Consider the following 18,676-nt stretch of genomic DNA (forward strand, 5'->3'; position numbering starts at 1 on the left):
TGATGGTGATGGTGATGATGGTGATGGTGGTGGTGGTGGTGGTGGTGATGGTGGTGGTGGTGATGGTGATGGTGGTGATGATGGTGATGGTGATGATGGTGATGGTGGTGGTGGTGGTGGTGATGGTGGTGGTGGTGATGGTGATGGTGGTGGTGGTGATGATGGTGATGGTGATGATGGTGATGGTGGTGGTGGTGGTGATGGTGATGGTGATGATGGTGATGGTGGTGGTGGTGGTGATGGTGATGATGCATGTGGTGTAGTCTTAAGTTGAAGTTCTTGGAAATAGTAACTCCACTAGATGTCAGTGTCATCCAAGGAACAAAAAGAAGGCAAATTAATTTTGAAATCATAGCAATTAAGTAATTAAAGTTTTAGCATGACCAGTTTTCTTCTGTTTTTAAATATGTAAAATTTGATAGACGCTTCATCCCTGGCAATTGTTGGTGATTATAGGCATAAACTGTCAAAATGTGTGTGTATTTGGAAGTGTCTAGTCGGAGGACAGATGCATGGTATACAGACAATCTTAGTGAATGAAAATTTGTGCAGACTGGGATTGTAACACCCAGCTGGAGGGGCATATCCACCGTAGTTATTAGAACATCATAAAGAGGCCATAGTTAATTAAGTAGTACACGCATCATTTTTTCCGATACCATTCTTATACATTTTATAAAGTAGACTGTAATGTACTGCTCTGGGCTAACATTTTGTGCTCCCAGATGTTCGTTTGCATATATTCATATACAATTTTTAAACAAAAATGACACTTTTTTACAAAAGAGTACAAACAAAATCTCTGTAATAGTCCAAATTATATGTTACATTTACAGTAGGAATTATACTTTACTAATCAAACACTAAGTTATATTTTATTTCATTCATTTCTTTGGGGAAAAAAGCATTAAAAGACTGTCTCCAGTTAATCCCTAGTTTGGTAATATGGGTTCTTAGAGCAATTAATTTAGTTTAGCAGCCCTCATTTACATGTAGTTAAAATGTTTTGTTAGAAAAATTTTTCAGACATACAGAAATAAAAAGCATATGTGTACTCACCACACACTTCATCAAATACAAGCCCTTTTCTGCCACGCTGCTACTGCAAGAAATAAGCAAATCCTAAGTATAAGTTGCAGCTCCTTCCAGGTGCCTCCAGAACGCATTTCTCCTGCCTGTCTGCCCAGGGATCAGCATTAACCTGAATTTGGTCTATATTATCTGTGTCCATGCTGTCAACTTGCTCTAGTTTGAGTCCTGAAATTATACATTGCATGGCTTTGTCCATTTTCAAGCTTTATAATAACGATGTCATTTATGTGATGTTTTTTAAAAGCTTACCGTATAATGCTGATACCATTAAACAGAGCCAAGCGTACCCAGGAAGCAAAGATTGTGAATATACATTGCCCAACTCAGAAACTTGCCATAAAAAAATAAGGCAGAAAAATTCATAGTGTGAACAGAACTGTTTGAATGGCATTTATTTGTTTTTGCAGAGGAGCTCCTGGGTACCTCCCATAGTGTGTTCCAGCAGCCGTTGACTTAGCCACTGGTTGAAAGGGGGAAAGCGGTTTCTGTTTGATACAGAGGGCTCTTGGCAATGATGCCCTTGTTCCTGTAGGCAGGTAGTTAGTTGATGGGGGTGTCCTTCATGGCTTCTCTCACCACGTCGGGAAGTTAAACATTTTTGTAAAGAAGCAGGTGATAATTGGATTACCTTAACCTTTCTTTCCTCTGCATTGAGTGTTTGTTGGAGGCGAAGCAGTTACTATGGTGGCTTGCTGTGCGTTGACTTTAAATCTGCAACCCTTCTGGGATGGGTGTGATCTGCTGTTGTTACATTTCTGGCAGTGTGCAGCAGGCTGTATGCAGGGCAGGGTCACTCCTGGCAGACGCCGTGGGTGCTGAGGGCTGCCTTGTGTCTGATGATTCCTCGGAGCCATTCCAGCATCACAGAAGGATGTGCCATTAGTGATGAAGTCTCCCAAGTTGGCAGAGAAAGGAAACCTTACTGGGAATTTGTATATGCTGGGGTGTCTCTGTCCGTTGGATTTGATTTAGTCTGGTTGTCGGATTTCGATTTTATGGATACAGCCTGATGTAGACAAAGTGATTGTGAGGCTGAGGTACAGCAAACTCTTTTGCCTCACAGCTTGCCACTGTTCTTTCCTGGAAATTGTAGTGTTTTGACTGTCTCCAGCCAATTGTTCAAGTTGTCAGGAAATTTTTGTTTTATTTTTGCAATGAAGTCTTACTGAAGTTTCAGTCTCTCTTATCTCAGTGTGTGATCAGATGCTGAGTTGCGTTGCTCACAGTTCGTGTTCTAAGGTGTTTGCAGCAGGGCAGTGAGCTGTTTCTTCCCATTTCAAGTGGAATCTGAAATTCTCTTCTGAGAATGGAGTGGCTGGGGGGACAGATGTGCTGCCTTGAGGAAGATGTTAATTTTTTTAATGTTTGTTTTGTTAATTATTCTGGTTAATAGAGAATAATGAAGATGGATTTCCAAATTTAGAAATTTAGAATTTGTAAAATTCCCAAAGTACTCTAAATATTCTTTGTTAATTAAAAAAAATTTTTTTTTAGTGTTATCACTGTGTGCTTTGAAATTTATTTTAAAAGTAGGAACCTCAGGAGCCAGCTCTTCTCATCAATTGAGACGTGGAGAAAAGAATTTAAGGCTATTGTGTAGCTCTTACTATACATTATTAATTAATTAAAGAGAAAAATGAGCTCTTGACAAGGAACTGATAAATATCTCTCTTTTCCTTCTAGCCCAAAGGGTTAACCTTACGTTTTATATTCTTCTGCAACTTTGTGTTTGTTACTTGATTTATTCCCTGTCATCTCATTCTAGGCATCCACCATCCTAAGAGAAACAAGTGCACAGTGCTTGGCACGTAGTAGGTGTTCAATAAACATCAGCTCTTATCACCGTCTGCGAAGCGTGTTTCCTAATGAGCACAGCTGCGCAGGAGAGTAGCACCCTTTGAAGTGCTGGATCTGAGTTTCCATCATGGGAACTGTTCTCCTTGTCCTCCTCCTTAATTTGGTAGCAGCCTCTTCTAGAATCCTAAATGTGTCCCATCAGCCCTTGTTTTTATTATGACCCGTGACATTGCCCCTTTTAATATGTATATTTTTTAAATCAGCTGTTCCATCTCACATCCCTTTGAACCTGGATTCCATTAGCTTTTCATTGTAGCAGTGGACACCACAAAGTCTGTTCATTTCATATATCATCTCAGATTTGAAAAGCACATGAAAATGTTTCTCCATTTTCAATATTGCGTGAGTAATGTTCCCATTGAAAAGTAATGGAGTGAAGTTGTCACTTGTCAGCACAGTTATTAAGGAGGACGAGTCTCCGATCTTTCTCTCATAATAAAATAAATCTGTCAGAAAATCATTGTGCTCACACTTCCTCATGCCATCGAGAGAGGAGGCTGAGACGATGGAGCTCCTTCAGTTTTACCCAAGTCAAGGTGTGCTTTTGGCTGGGGCTTCCCTGGGTTAAAGGTCGCCACCCTTCCCACCCGGCGCCCGTCACTGGTTGTCCGCAGCAGGTCAGCAGTGCATCAGAGATAATTGACTCAGGACCTCGTCAAACAAAGCTGTTCGTTATTTCCCAAATACTGACCTTTTGTCCAAAGGCGATTTTCAGGGGTTTTCTTTTCCCTTCGTTATTTTTTGTGGTTTTATCCATTAGCTTAACTTCGAATTTGCCATTTTCCACCCACCCAGAAGCAATACAAGGAAAATGTTAACAGCACCTTGATACTAATCAAGGGTGTGCCGTTAAATTGCACAGCTGACTAGTTAATAGAATTTTAAAATCATTCAAACATTAGTTAAATATGTATGTTTATGTAGTGGATTTTCCAAATGAACATTGAGCAGCCCCTTTTTTCCTCGACTATGTGAACTGCAGCTTTCGAATGCGTTTTTCTATTGGGGCGTTACTTTCCTCTATGGCCCATTGGTTTGTAGTAATTGAATTTTGAACTTTTTAAAAAAGAATTAGAAGATAATTTTGTGGTAGAAAAGTCAGTGGGAAAGTTTAGACGGTTCTCTTTAAAAATGATGAGTCAGTGGAGATGAACTGCTGAGCGGTCTGCTGGTCGGACGCGTCTGTGCGCACACATAGATCACGCGTGTTTTCTAAATGTGTATTGGCAGGAATTCTGCAAACAGGCAGAGCCCCGTCTGTGAACTGCAGCCCTTACCCAGATGCCAACTTTCCTTTTGCTTTGCAGTCTCGGAAAGGGAGCGACCCAGACAAAGAGAAGAAAGGCCTGGAGAGTCGTGCGGACAGCATCGGGAGCGGCCGAGCCATCCCAATTAAACAGGTGAGCAGCGTCCCCATCCTTCCTTCCCTGTCGCCGGAGACACACCTCAGGTCTTCCCGGAGGTGATGCTGGCTCGCGTGCCAAGGTCTGTCTGCTGTGCTCTGTTGATGAATGTAGAAGTCTGTCACTTGACATCAATTAGCAGAGTTCCTGTGTGTATTCAAATGGGATCATTAGAATGAGAAGAGGGAACGGAGACAACAGACCTAATGAAGTGCGGGCTGCCCGCCTGCATATGGAGTGCGTTTCCAGGCTGAGAGCCTTCAAAGGCTGCCTTTGTAGCGCGGCTTTGATTGGGCCGCGGGCCGCCGGGCAACAGGGGTAACTCAGATCGCCTACAAGAGCCCCTTGTGATCACAGGAACAGCCCGACGTGGCCCTAATTTGCTCTCACAGACGGACATCTGAACACTGTTTCAGGCTGGTTTGTAACAACGAGGCAATTAGTTGTGATAATCATAGCCGGTGTGTCAGCTGTGCGCTCTTGTTTGTAATTTGCTAATGAAGGAATTGTAACTTTGATTAGGTTCGGTTTCATTTAGACCTTATTATATAAAGGAACATTTACAGCTGTAATGTGGGGCCTTAATTAAACTTCCTCATTACACAACAGGACTTGAATTCAACCATTTGTTTTGGCCTGTGTTGCTAGCCTGGAACAGGGTTTCATTAGCCCAGAACCGGATTCTAAATCACTTTATGTCTCCAATAAGAAAAAAAAAAAAACCCTGGAGTCCACGTGTGACGTAGATTGTGGTTCGATTTCCAAGGAGAATAAAAATAGAGTTCAACCCCACACCGTGGCTTCTGGAAATGGCATCTTCTGGTTTGTTAAAGAAAGCCAGTTGATTTGGAGTGCATCCTTCTTGAGCAAAAGCCTCTGTGGGCAGGAGAAGGGCTCCGCCTCTCAGGCACAGGGCTTGTGACCGGTGTGCACCTCTGGTCCAGCTCACTGCTTTGCTGTCCTCTCTCCTGCGGGTACCTACACGGCGTCCCTAATCCCTTAGGAACTGTGTGGGCACTGGCTGCCCTTAACAAGGGGACAGTCGTTCCACACATGGAGTAGGATTATTCTGGTCATGTGGGGTTCGTGCATTTGAAGCAAATAGGAACACAGCCTTAGAGACGGGCCAGGCAGTGTCAGCGTGAAGATGTGGGAGAGGAAGGGGTTAAATAGGACCACGACATCTTGGGTGAGACCAGAGGAGGAGGGAGTCCACAGAGTTTCCCAAGATGCCCAGGAACTACTGCAAAGACCACAGCTCTGCCCGCAGTGTAACTGACCCTGCCCGGGATCAAGCTTTCTCCTTCCTGGCTCACAGGGCATGTCTTTGCCAGGCAGAGAAGGAGGAGGCCTGCAGGTCCTCACCAAGGCCCTCATGCATCTGTGTAAGACACACGTTCATCTACTGGGCCGCACATGTATGGATTGGCCCGGGGCACCTTTAGGAGAGGTTCTCTTCCCTCCATATATTCAAAGACAACAACAACAGAACTTCCCACTTTGATGGTGGGTGGTGTTTTCACTATAAAAAAGGTCCTTCACTTTAGAGGTCCGTGCACATAGTTGTTTATTCTTTCTTGGTGCATTTATTTATAACCTAATTCTGCGTAAGCTGATATTAATGTGTAATTTTTATGCCATTGATGCCTTTTTCAACTGGAATTATAAAAATCATTTAACATTTTATTTTCTTTTTTATAAACTGGTGCCAGGACATTTACTTTGGGGAATATTAAAACTAAATAATAGACCGTTTTCTTAATGCCTGTCTGTGGTTGATTTGGGTGGGAGTGCTCACCAGCCTGGCAGGAGTCCCTCTGTGCGAGCCAGGCGGGCCCCCAGAATAATTGGAACCTTCATTCAATTTGTACCCTGCTCATCTGTGGAGGGGGCTAGCTTTGCAGGCTAGCTTTTCAATATGTGTGCAGATTGGAGTTGACCATCAAGCGTAAAATGAGTATTATCCAGTCCTTGGAAGCCTTTCGATTGTGAATGTTCAAAGTAATCTCGTTGAAATCTAAATCATGGTCTGATTTCCCGGTGACTCCTGGGCACAGGGAGCTCCTTGTCCCTCCTAATTGGCCCCCTCTTGTAGCCATAGACAGCTCCCTCCTCAGATCCACACCTGGCCCAGCAGAGTCCCCCTGTGGCTGGCTCTCCAGGCCTCAGGTGCCACATCTGTAAAATGGGGAACTGGATGATGTCTGAAGCCCTTGAAGCAGTTAGATGTGGAGGTTCCACAGAGAATTTTTAAATGTTAGCAATACTGGATTTTTGAATTAGTCATGTTCAGGGCACCCTTGTCAGAGCCTCTCTATGCATCGGGCGGATTGATGTGGATTTGCAGACGGTTGTATCGATTTATCTCACATCCCTGTGTGTGCCCTTGTTTCTAAAGGAACATAGATCACTCCAGGTAGCCTCGAATTCCTGACCCTCCTGGTGTGATGACTTCAGTGTGGAAATGAAATGAGAGGATTGCAGGGGATGGAGCCTGATGGCCATATTCTAGAAACTCAACCGAATTATTTGTTGAATAAATGAACAATTAAATGAGTGCTTATTATGTAAGTGCTGTTCATTCAGGATCCTGTTTAATCCTCGACATTGCCACAGTTGTGGTAGCTGTGTTGTCCTTATTTTAAACACAGAGATGGGGAGGACCCTGTACCAGGCAGCCAGGAAGTAGGTGCAAGGATGCGGACCAGGTCTCTCTGCCCCCATGCCCGTGCTCTTTCCACTGCCCATCGATGAAAGGCCTTCAGAAAGCTTAGGAAGCAACGTTACATGTTTTAAATTAAATAAGTGAACCACAACCTGCGACAAAAGTATCTTATGACTGTAGAAAGAAACTTCTGAGACTGCCTGCAGCAACATGTTTCTCCAGGCGTAACCCAGCCGTGCTCAGCCGTTCTCCGGGTGGGAGGCATCTTTCCATTCCCCTCCTTACCGTGTTTGCCGCAAACGTGTTCTCTGCTCTTGTCACCAGCTGCAGAGAACTGTGTCTTAGTGCTCAGCCCATGCGGAAGACTCAGGTCTGCGTGATCAAAGCCTCACACACCAGCTGATGGACCTTTGCCTAATGGCAGAGGAATCGTTTTAGAACCTCAGCAACCTGCGTGGAGTTGCTATTGCAGACTCTTCTTTCCCCCAACAGGAGTCTTGTAACGGATGGTTTAGGACCCAGGCAAGGCAGCCTTCAACACTCTCTGCAACCTAACCTCTGAGTTTACAGATTGTACATGTTGCAGTGGCTTATGTTAACCCCCTTCCACTTCCATGTGATATCTCGTTCACCGTGAGCACCAAGGCGCCCCCGACCTCAGTGTGGGAGTTCGCCGAATCATGATGGTCGATGACATTATCTCTTCTTTCTCCCAATTACAGATTCCCCATCAAGAATATAACTTATTTTCTGGACTATAACTTCATTTCTTGTGGACCTCGGTCTACTTCTCCTTTTGTGTCCTTTCTGGGGTCTTGGAAGAGATTGGTTCAAAGAGTTCGGTTTCTTTTTTTTCTTTTTTTTTTTTTTTTTTAACTAAGAAGATAAGGTCTATTGGAGTAAAAATTAAAAAGCAAAGCAAGAAAAATAAAAGCCAGAGGCCCGGCTCAGCGGCGAGTGGGCTTGTCACGTATTAATTTTTCATTGCTGTGGAGAGTTGTACATACATAATCACTTGATTGCAGTGGGAGTTAGGGAGCTCCTATGGTGCCATTTGCATAAATCTTGTTAAGTCAATGGCAGTTAATGAAGTACAAATGAGCCCGGAGAAGGTGACATGCAAATCGTGGGTGGCAGATGGGAGGTCTGTTTGGGGGACGGCAGCTGTGTGCTCTCCTTTCTTTCTTTCTCTTTAGCATTTTTTAATCTCTATATTTGAGTACAGATACACAGCCGTACGCCTTGGCCTCCTCCCTGCCCTTCGCAGAGCCCTGGCCAGAGAACCTGGCCATCCCCTCCTGCCCCTGATGTCCAGGCTGCAGAAACCGTTCAAGACTTGCCTTGTACTTGGGTAGCGTACACTAGAAGGATTTGAATTGTTTGAAAATCGTGCTTAGTTTATTTCATCATACTTACACAATTGAAAACATATTATTTTTATGTGGTGGGGACACGCAGAACCTCCTCATGATGTTTTTTGAGACTGTGTGTTGTCTCATGAGGTTTCAGAATGAAACAGAATGGAAGAGACCATCTTTGCCTTATCATGCTTCCATTTGGGGCTCTTTTCCTGCTGCTTCAGACAGGCCACCTGTATGTAGCCATTATCCCCGTCCCTGGTTTGTGGTTGGACCCTCAGAGGATTGGCGTTCCTAGGGTTAGTGAGGAATGAGAAATACAGAAAGTGTGCGGGGCATGCTCTGTGCCTCAGGCCATGGGGACGACCCCTCCCTGTCATGCAGACCCCTCAGAGGGGCCGCCCCTGGCCTGGCTCAGCTTTGGCCAGGGTGTCTCGCGCTCGCGGTTTTGTGTTTAAGGATTTAAGTGCTAGCAGGACTCCCAGAGAGCCCTTAGAGATTCACGGGAAGAACACTGCCTGCGACTTTCGGAAGTTTTGTGTTTATTTGATCAACTGGCTGTTTTGAGAGAACCAGGTCTCTGCTTGCCTCAAAGAAAGGTAGGCAGAGAGGTGTGCGTCGGGAGGCGACAGCCCGGATGGCTGCGGTGGTCACGTGCTGGGGGTCCTTTTCTTGCAGGCCACCCGCTCTGGTCCTTCCTCTGCGATGCCCGCCAAGGTGCTGTTTCTCAGTTCTCGGGGCTGCAGGGCGCTAAGGGGGACCCTCCTATCCGGCAGGCTCCCTTTTGTGATGCTCGGTGGAGACACCAAAGAAACAACATTCCTCAAAACTTTTTTTTGTTAAGTCTTCATTTTGACCTTGAACCCTGATGTCATGGCCACCTCCAGGGAGTCAGCTGTGAGAGCAGTCATTTTCCAGCAGCCATCTGAAGCCGCGGGAAAAGCCTTCCCAAGCTGTCAGAGGAAGAGCCGGCCTGCCCGGGGCAAGCCCGCCGCACCCGCCATCAGGCCTGTGAACTGTTTTGAAGCCGTGCGTGTTTTTGATTCTCAGTTGAGTAGAAAGAGGCAATTGTCAATTAAGTGAAAGGAACCTCTGGAGTTAATCCCCTCGTCCAGCCTGCCGCAGGCCACCGACCTGTGTTGTCTGGTACCTGGGATCAACACGAGGGGTGTATTGTGTGGCGTGGGCAGAATGAAGCAGCCTAATGACGCCCGCGTGAACAGCTCCTGAAACTTTGACACTGGTCACAGCGAGTTGGTTGACTGCCTCGCCGTCGCGTGCTGCTTTCATGGAGGAAACAAATGTGCAGACCACGCTGAAACTTGGTAGAGATCGGAGGAGATGGCGAGGAATGGCAGCGCCCTTCCTTCAGGACTGTGGAGAGAGGAGCTCGCAGGCCTGCGGCCTCTCTGCGTAGACAGAGGTTTACAGGAGGACGGCTCACGTTCATTAAGCCCGACCACTGAGGAAACAAGGTGAGCGAGAGGCTCGCCGAGCGTACGATGCCCACCCACGTGGCAAATCAGCCCTGCCTGGGCATCGGGGCCCGTTGTGCTCCCCGGAAGCAGATAATTTACGGGGTGAACTTGCCGTGCCCTGCGAGCTAATTGACCTCACTTGGGTGAACAACTCCCTGAGAGTCGTATTCAGCCTGGTTCACAACAGACCCGGCCCAGTTACGATGATTAATTTAGTGGCCAGGCAGGTGTATCAGTGCTTTTACTTTGACTCCTCAAATCTCATATTGTCATTGCCAGAACAGTCCGGAATATCTGGGGGCCTACACGTGAAATGACAGTCATCCGTCTTTGAGCATATCGGGCACACCCTCCCCTACATCCCCGCCCTTTTGGCAACAGTGGTGGGTGACAATATGTTCCTCACAAGATGCACAGAATGTTTGTTGGAATTACTTTAGCCAAAACACAAAACCCATCATTTATACACACATCTGCAAAGCAGTGGGAAAGAATACTTCCCTTGGTCGTGAGGGCTGCGTGAGGGTGATGGGAAGTAGTGTAGGCCAAGGTGCTTCATACACTGCCAACTGCCATGCCAGCAGAATGGCACTTCCGAGAACGGAAGTTACTTTTAAGACTCAGTGTGTCCTCCGTGTATCCATTCTCCAGGAGCTGGTGAAACAGGAAAAGTTCCTTGATCCGCCTCGCAGGGCGTGTGATGGGGTGGAGCTCACTTCTTCGGTGCTCCGCAGCTCAGACCCCTAGAGGGGCAGGCAGACAGGCGGCTTGTGGGGAGCGTAGGCTCTGACCCCACAGCATGGGCTTGGGCTGGGTGTTTACAGCCCCTGAAGCCCCAGTGGGCGTGTTTCACAGTGTGCTTTTCGGCTTGACTGTCCACAGGCGGCCTGTGATCTTCAGTTCAATTAGTCTCTCTGCCTTATTGCAAGGACAGAGGGTTTCTGTATCTCAGGATTCTTTCCTTAGTGTTCTGGAAGAACTGGATCACACAGTGGCTTGGAGAATGAGTGCCAGGTTTTACTGAGTGGCGGCAGTAGCTCTCAGCAGATGGATGGGAGCCAGAAGGGGGATGGAGTGGGAAGGTGGTCTTCCCCTGGAGTCCAGCCATTGAGTGGCCAGACTCTCCTCCCACCGCCCCCAGCTGAATTCCATGTCATCCACATCATTCTGCCATTGGTGGCCTTCCAGAGTCTGTTGGTCTGTTCTTCTGCTGGTGTGCTTCTGTCGATGCCCAGCTGCTTGTGTGTGTGCCCACTAGGGTCTCAGGGTTTTTATAGGCACAGGATGAGGGGGCATGGCAGGCCAGGGTGGTCTCGGAAAATGCAGTGTTTGGGCGCAAAAACTGGAGTGCCTGTCCTTACCTAGGTCTGTGGACATAGACCCAAGGGTGGAGCTCTCACCAGGTAGCCTGCCCTTCTCTACCCAGCACTTCCCTGCCTCCCTGCCTGCCTCCCATTTCACCGGCATAATATCTAAGTGATTTGTTTCAGCAAAGTAGTGCTTATTTTCTTTAAAAGTTGAGCAGTGGTGGTGAAATTCAATTCCCCATGAGCTCAGAAATACAAACTATCCTACAAGTAGAGGAAAGATTCTCAAAGTTAATGTTGCCGGAACTTGTTTTTGTGTTGATGAATCAATAAGATACTTATTTCTGGAATTAATTTCTTACCAGATGTGATCAACTAGTAACAACTGTGCTCTGGTCCTTGTGTGACATGCCCTGGGTCCTCTGCTAGGGCCGGAGGAGGCAGAAGGTGTCTGCAGCGTCCGGGCTCAGCTCAGACATGTACTGACAGTCCCATCCCATGACCCCCAATGCAAGTGGACGGGTGTCACACCAAGGAATGGTGAATTCTACTGAGTTAGACAGGAGAGGGTGAGGAAAGGACAGCTAAATGGAGATGGGGACAATCCCACTGGACTGGGACATACAAGTAGGTGGTGACAGAACAGGAGGGAGGCGGAGAGCAGAGCTGCGGATGGAGGGGTTCAGGAGGAAGTGGGCAGGAGGGTCCTAAAGGCCTGGGGCATCTGCTTGCCAAGGACTCTGGCTGCCCTACAGAGGGGAGCTGATTTCCCCGTATTGTTTGTAGGAGCAGTGGTGTGGGGGTTTAGAGACTTGTGGCCACACGGAGCGAATCTCCCTCCCCTTCTTACCCTGTCCCCACAGGGTTTGAGATGATGGGGGTTCTAATGTACCAGAGTATTGGCGGTAACCAGCGTTTATTGACCACTTTCTCGAGTGCCCTGTTCTAGAGTTTTCTGCCGCCGTCCCTCTTACCTAGGAAGTGCCACGGTCCACTTTCCCATGGGAACATTAAGGCTTGGGGAGACAGTGGGGCATGTCGGGCAGCCCCACACAGCACATGAGTCCCCAGGGCTGCTGTAATGAAGTCCTGCAGCCTGGGCGGCTTAAACAGCAGAAGTTGATCTCTCAGTTCTCGGAGACAAGGCCTGGCAGAACCGGTTTCTGGAGAAACCTCTCCTTGGCTTGAGCCTGTTGCCTTCTTGCTGTGCCCTCCTATGGCCTGGACTCCATGTGCACACGCCTGGTGTCTCTTTTTCTTAGAATGATGCCAGTCCCATGGAATCAGGGCCCCATCTGTACAACGTCGTTTACCGTTACAGACCCCCTTAAAGTCCTCGTCTCCAAAATACAGTCCCCCTGGGGTTGAGGGCTTCAATGTGCAAATTTGGGGGGACGTATTTTATCCTGTAACACACAGCTGGGTAGTAGCAGAGCTGGGATGGGAGCTGAGCTCTGTGTGGCCAAGGGCCATCTGCCATGTTCTTTCCATCTGGAATGTCCTAGCTTAGGCCTTCCTGGTCATACAGGGTGAGGCCGCTTGATTTCTAACCAGCATGTTTGAGAATAAAAAGGAAAAACTTAAGAGGCTTCATGCGTTAGATAGGAAACATACGAGGCTCAAAGTACTCCGACTTGAGGGTTTCCTTTGAAACTCTCCTAAGTTTGGTAAACTATTGTCATTTGAAATAAGACTGTTGCTGGAACGAATCCTTATCCAAGGTGCGTAGCTCTCACTCTGTGCAGTGCATTTTACAGCTGTTAAGGCCTTTCAGTCGCGTCCATGGGAGACCTCCTTCAGGCTGGTTTTGAAAACCAAAACTCCCTTTCCGTGCAGAGGCAGCTCCTCAGGGCCTTGGGCAAACGTTGGGCCTGCAGCTGGGGATGTTCTGGAAAAGCCTGTGGATTGAGCAGGTGCCCACTGTCCGTCAGTTGTGTCACTGGTTGCTTTGACAGTGGCTGTGGTGCTTTGTGTTTTAATTTCTCCTAAGTATAAAAGATGGCTGTATACTTACTTCACTACTGAAAGATACAGCTGGGCGCAGTGGCCCATGCCTGTAATCCCAGCACTTTGGGAAGCCGAGGTGGGTGGATCACAAGGTCAGGAGATCGAGACCATCCTGACTGACACAGTGAAACCCCCGTCTCTACTAAAAATACAAAAAATTAGCCAGGTGTGGTGGCGGGCACCTGTAGTCCCAGCTATTTGGGAGGCTGAGGCAGGAGAATTGCGCGAACCCAGGAGGTGGAGGTTGCAGCGAGCTGAGATCGCGCCACTGCACTCCAGCCTGGGTGACAGAGCAAGACTGCGTCTCACCAAAAAAAAGAAGAGAAAGAGAGAAGAGAAGAAGGAAAAGAAAGGGAAAAGAAAGAAAGAGCAGGAGTGCAGAGACCCCAGGTCAGACTTAGGAGGCCTTTCACCTTAAAGGTTAAAATCCACACACATGACGAGTAGCTATGACTACTTCCCACAGTCTTTGGCCATTTGCAAACACTACGTAGAAACAGATGTCTACCAGCTGGGTGTGGTGGCTCACGCCTCTAATCTCAGCACTTTGGGAGACCGAGGTAAGTGGATCACCTGAGTCCAGGAGTTCAAGACCAGCCTGGCCAACACAGCAAAAACTCATCTCTACTAAAAATGCAAAAACTAGCCACATGTGGTGGTGCGCACCTGTAATCCCAGCTACTTGGGAGGCTGAGGCGTGAGAATCACTTGAACCCCGGAGACGGAGGTTGCAGTGAGCCAAGATCACACTACTGACTCCTTTTTGGATCTCCGTCTCAAAAAGAAAAAAAAAAAAAGATATCTACCAAGACCAATAATCCTGAGGAAATCATATCATTAAAGCCTTATTTCAGTTCTGCAGTATTTATTTAACAGTTCCTGACAGCAGACTCAGTTTCTCCTCATGTAGGAACTTGGACTGTGGAACAGGACTTCTCCCAAGCTGAGTTTTGTCCTTTGTGAGTAGAGAATTTGACACCCAAACAAGCACCTCTCCTGGCAGAGAGAATCACTGGCCGTCAGCGTTTCATGTTTTGTTTAGGAACAGCAACCATGGAACTTAACGGCACTTGGCATGGCTGTCACACCAGACACGTTTTCCCAGACGTGGTCAGGAAAGCCCAGACTGTCCACTCTGTCCCAAGACTGTCGCTGTGGTTCTCCCTCACACACCGCTTGATGCCATGGGTCTGCTTGTTGCCTACTCCAGAGCCTTTGGCTCCACAAGTTCTAAAGAAGGTGGCAGCTTAAGAAGTCTTCACAGTCCTCTTTTGAGACTTTGCAGGAAAGTCATCAGACAATGACATTTTTATCAGATAGTTTTGAGTAGCAAAAACACTTTTTCCTTTCCTACATCTAAAAGTAAAAGAATTTACTTTTAACTGACTCACTGAAGGCCAAGTTTTGAAACCAAAAAACACTATTTCCTTGGTACCAAAGCTGACAGCTATAATTAAATATATAGGAATGTAAATATTATAAAGCAGGCATAGAAGAGTTTGTTAGTTTTGGGTTGGGTGCGGTGCCCCATGCCTGTAATTCCAGCACTTTGGGAGGCTGAGGCAGGCAGATCACTTGAGGTCAGGAGTTCAAAACTAGCCTGGCCAACATGGTGAAACCCTGTCTCTACCAAAAATACACAAATTAGCCGGGCATGGTGGTGCATGCCTGTAATTCCAACTACTCAGGAGGCTGAGGCAGGAGAGCCGCTTGAACCCGGGAGAGGGAGGTTGCAGTGAGCTGAGATCGCACCACTACACTCCAGCCTGGGTGACAGAGTGAGACTCTGTCCCCCGCCAAAAAAAGAAGAGTTTGTTAGTTTGGGAAATATGTTCCTAGTTAGACATTGTCTATAAAATACCTAATACTATAGTTAATGTTTGCAGACTGGTGAAAACAGAAACATTTCAAAATACTATTAACATCTTAGGGCCGTCCCAAGCCTAGTCCTCCTAGTTCAGTCCAATCTGCTCTCTGCAATATTTACTCCCTACCCTTTCTTTCTGTTTAAAGTCATCAGCATCAACCACATTATTACTCTGTGAGACTTGTAATAAGAATGCTGGCATATGCCAAGTACATATTGTGCATTACATTGGATGCTTCATCATAGGACCTTATTTAATCCTCCACCAACCTAAGATACAACTTGCTACTCTGTTCTAGACGAAGTTTGAGGTTTGGGGATGTTAAGGTATGAGACCGATGTTACCTCACCGTGAGTGGAAGAGCTGGGATTCAAATCCAGGAGGCCTCTCTGAAACTTTCTAGAAAAGCCTGTGCTGTTGCATCCCCCTCCTGCCCCCACCATGCCATCTGTGCTCACCATGACCGTCTTTTTTTTCTTTTTCTTTTTCTTTTTTTTTTTTTTTTTTGAGACAGAGTCTTGCTCTGTCACCCAGGCTGGAGTGCAATGGCATGATCTCGGCTCACTGCAACCTCCGCCTCCCAGGTTCAAGCAATTCTCCTGCCTCAGCCTCCCAAGTAGCTGGGATTACAGGCACGGGCCACCATGCCCGGCTACGTTTTGTCTTTCAGTAGAGACAGGGTTTCACCATGTTAGTTAGGCTGGTCTCGAACTCCTGACCTTCAGCAATTCTCCTGCCTCACCCTCCTGAGTAGCTGGGATTACAGGCACAAGCCACCTTGCCTGGCTAAGTTTTGTATTTTTCGTAGAGACGGGGTTTCACCATGTTAGTCAGGCTGTTCTCGAACTCCTGACCTCGGGAGATCCACCTGCCTCAGCCTCCCAAAGTGTTGGGATTACAGGCATAAACCACCAGGCCCGGCCCGTGGCCGTCTTTTCAGTGCGAGATCAAGCGTCAAGTACACGGTGTACTTTCCTGGTGGGGGACCAGCAAGGCAGGCTGCTTTCTGCAGGGCTGTCCTGGAGAGTCTGTGCTGTCTGGCACCTGGATGAAGATCAGATGAGGTCCTTGAACTCCAGTGTTCATCGGAGTCCCTGTGGGCCCAGAGGTTGCCTGAGTAGGTCAGAATCGAGTATCAGGAAATTGTATTTCTTTTTGTTTTTGGATGCAGAGTCTACTCTGTCGCCCAGGCTAGAGTGAAATGGTGTGATCTTGGCTCACTGCAACCTCTGCCTCCTGTGTTGAATTGATCCTCATAACTCAGCCTCCCAAGTAGCTGGGACTACAAGCATGCACCACCATACCTGGCTAATTTTTTGTACTTTTAATAGAGACCGGTTTTTGCCATGTTGCCAGGCTGGTCTCAAACTCCTGAGCTCAGGCAGTCCACCCACCTCCACCTCCCTGGGTGCTGGGATTGCAGGCATGAGCCGCTGCACCTGGCAAGAAATTGTATTTCTGTGTTCTCAAGTGATGCTGATGCTGCTAATCCGGGAGCCATACTTTGAGATCCCCTTTCTAGGTGCGTGGAGTCACTTGGGGCTTCTTTCCTTTCTGGCCTCACACACAGATGACTCTTAACTTTGGTTGGTGCCACCCCTTTAATCTGTGCTCGTGAAAATCTTGCCATCCATGAGGCCCGTGTCAGATGCCTTCTGGTCTGAGAAAACTGATGAGGTGTGTTCTCTTTCCTTTTCTGTCCTTCGATGCCTGTCCGTTCTTGGGCTTTTGCTCTCTGTCTTCCCTGTTGATACATGTTTGCATCCTTCACGTCTCCTTTGCCACGTGCTTCCTGATGGTGCACACTCCGAGACATGTTCTTTCTCCCGCATTGTTTACACAGCAGGGAGGGTATTTGTTAGGGAGGTTGCTGGTGGTAGTAATACTAGGTAGCATAAGTTAATTGTGTAAAATGGCTTTTCTTTTCTTTTCTTTTCCTTTTTTTTTTTTTTTTTTTTTTTTTGAGACGGAGTTTCACTCTTGTTACCCAGGCTGGAGTGCAATGGTGCAATCTCAGCTCACCACAACCTCTGCCTCCCAGGTTCAAGTGATTCTTTTGCCTCAGCCTCCCGAGTAGCTGGGATTACAGGCATGCACCACCACACCCAGCTAATTTTGTATTTTTAATAGAGGTGGGGTTTCTCCATGTCGTTCAGGCTGGTGTCCAACTCCCAACCTCAGGTGATCCGCCTGCCTCGGCCTTCCATAGTGCTGGGATTACAGCCACCGTGCCCGGCTAAAATGTCTTTTCTTCATCGAAACAGATTTTGTTTGTTTAAAAGAATATGTTATATTGGAGAGGTTGCAGTATTCATTAAATTGTATTTTCAGGAACATTATAATTTTTAAGTCAACATTCTTTAACTTTTATGTATATAAGATAGTATATTTAGGTTACACAAAAGTGGTCACATTTTTTTTTAATCTGCAAAGAATAAAATTTTGCCAGAGACCCAAAATAATTTCAGAAAACTGGTTTCTTATACAACTTTTCTACTTTTGAGTATTTATACAGAAGAAAATTTGCCCAAATAAATGTCTTCACATACATAATTTTGTTTATAAGGAATTCTTTAAGGTTAAACCCACAAATTTTAGAAACACCGGACTGTTTTTGTAATTGGCAGGTTTTTACCGTATTGTTCAGTCTCTATCAGCAACAACCTCTGTGACTGTAATTAGTGTTAAAAACAAGAATGTTTATATTTTTAGCATACATAAAAATTAATTTTATACAAATATGTAAAACACCAACTACATAGAAATACTAGTGGAGACATGAGTAATGTGCCAAGTCATGATTAGGCAGTGAGGCACCGTGAGAAGCAGATAGCCCTGGATGGGTGTGTGGTCTTCCTGTGCTCATATCTAAAGTAATGGAGATTTAAGACAATATGAAATCATTGTATACTAAAATGTATCATTAACAAAGAACGATAAAATCCTACTCTAAGAAAAATGAGCAGGAGTAGAGTTGTGGAAATACACTGCTATAGTCCTGAAACTTGACCCACCCCTCTTGAAGGGCAATCTAACAGTCATACATGATGGACATAAGAAATTTGATGCACTTTCTCCCAGTGATCTGTCTTGTAGAAGTTTATCCTCGAGGGATTAATTCACTAGGAGAAAGGGAAAAACACCTTCAGTGTAAAACAGTGTGCATAGCAGTTATTTATAATATTAAAATTCTGGGAGCTACAAATTTTCAACAAGCAAGAAGTTAAATTAGTAATTGCTGACTGAATAGTACCAGGATGTACAGCCATTAAAATGACCAATTTGAATACTCTTTAGAGATAACTGAAAGCATAAAACATAAAACTGTTTATAATAATTGAAACATGAAAATATGTATACATGTGGTGTTAAATTGGATGAATAGGAACACAGTAACAAGTGAATTGGGCTAGGATTACAGCAGAACTTTACTTTTTTTTTTTTTTTTTTTTTTTGAGATAGAGTCTCGCTCTGTCACCCAGGCTGGAGTGCAGTGGCACCATCTCGGCTCACTGCAAGCTCCGCCTCCTGGGTTCACGCCATTCTCCTGCCTCAGCCTCCCAAGTAGCTGGGACGACAGGGAACTTTAAAAATTTTAACTTCTTGTTTTGAAGTAATTTTAGATTTGAAGGAAATTTGCA

The 18,676-nt window shown here is 46.2% G+C and overlaps 1 protein-coding gene across 5 annotated transcripts in view; it reads left to right on the forward strand.

The window, feature by feature from the left end:
* The window catches only part of AGAP1 (ArfGAP with GTPase domain, ankyrin repeat and PH domain 1), a 633,884-nt gene that overhangs the window by 306,312 nt on the left and 308,896 nt on the right, over positions 1 to 18,676 (forward strand). For all 5 annotated transcript variants that reach the window (XM_025404404.1, XM_025404403.1, XM_025404402.1 and 2 more), the window contains one exon: positions 4,257 to 4,349. In XM_025404404.1, coding sequence (XP_025260189.1) covers positions 4,257 to 4,349 — 93 coding nt within the window. The remainder of the gene's footprint in view (positions 1 to 4,256; positions 4,350 to 18,676) is intronic.

The sequence above is a fragment of the Theropithecus gelada genome, chromosome 12, assembly GCF_003255815.1.
Source record: "Theropithecus gelada isolate Dixy chromosome 12, Tgel_1.0, whole genome shotgun sequence".
Classification (NCBI taxonomy): domain Eukaryota; kingdom Metazoa; phylum Chordata; class Mammalia; order Primates; family Cercopithecidae; genus Theropithecus; species Theropithecus gelada.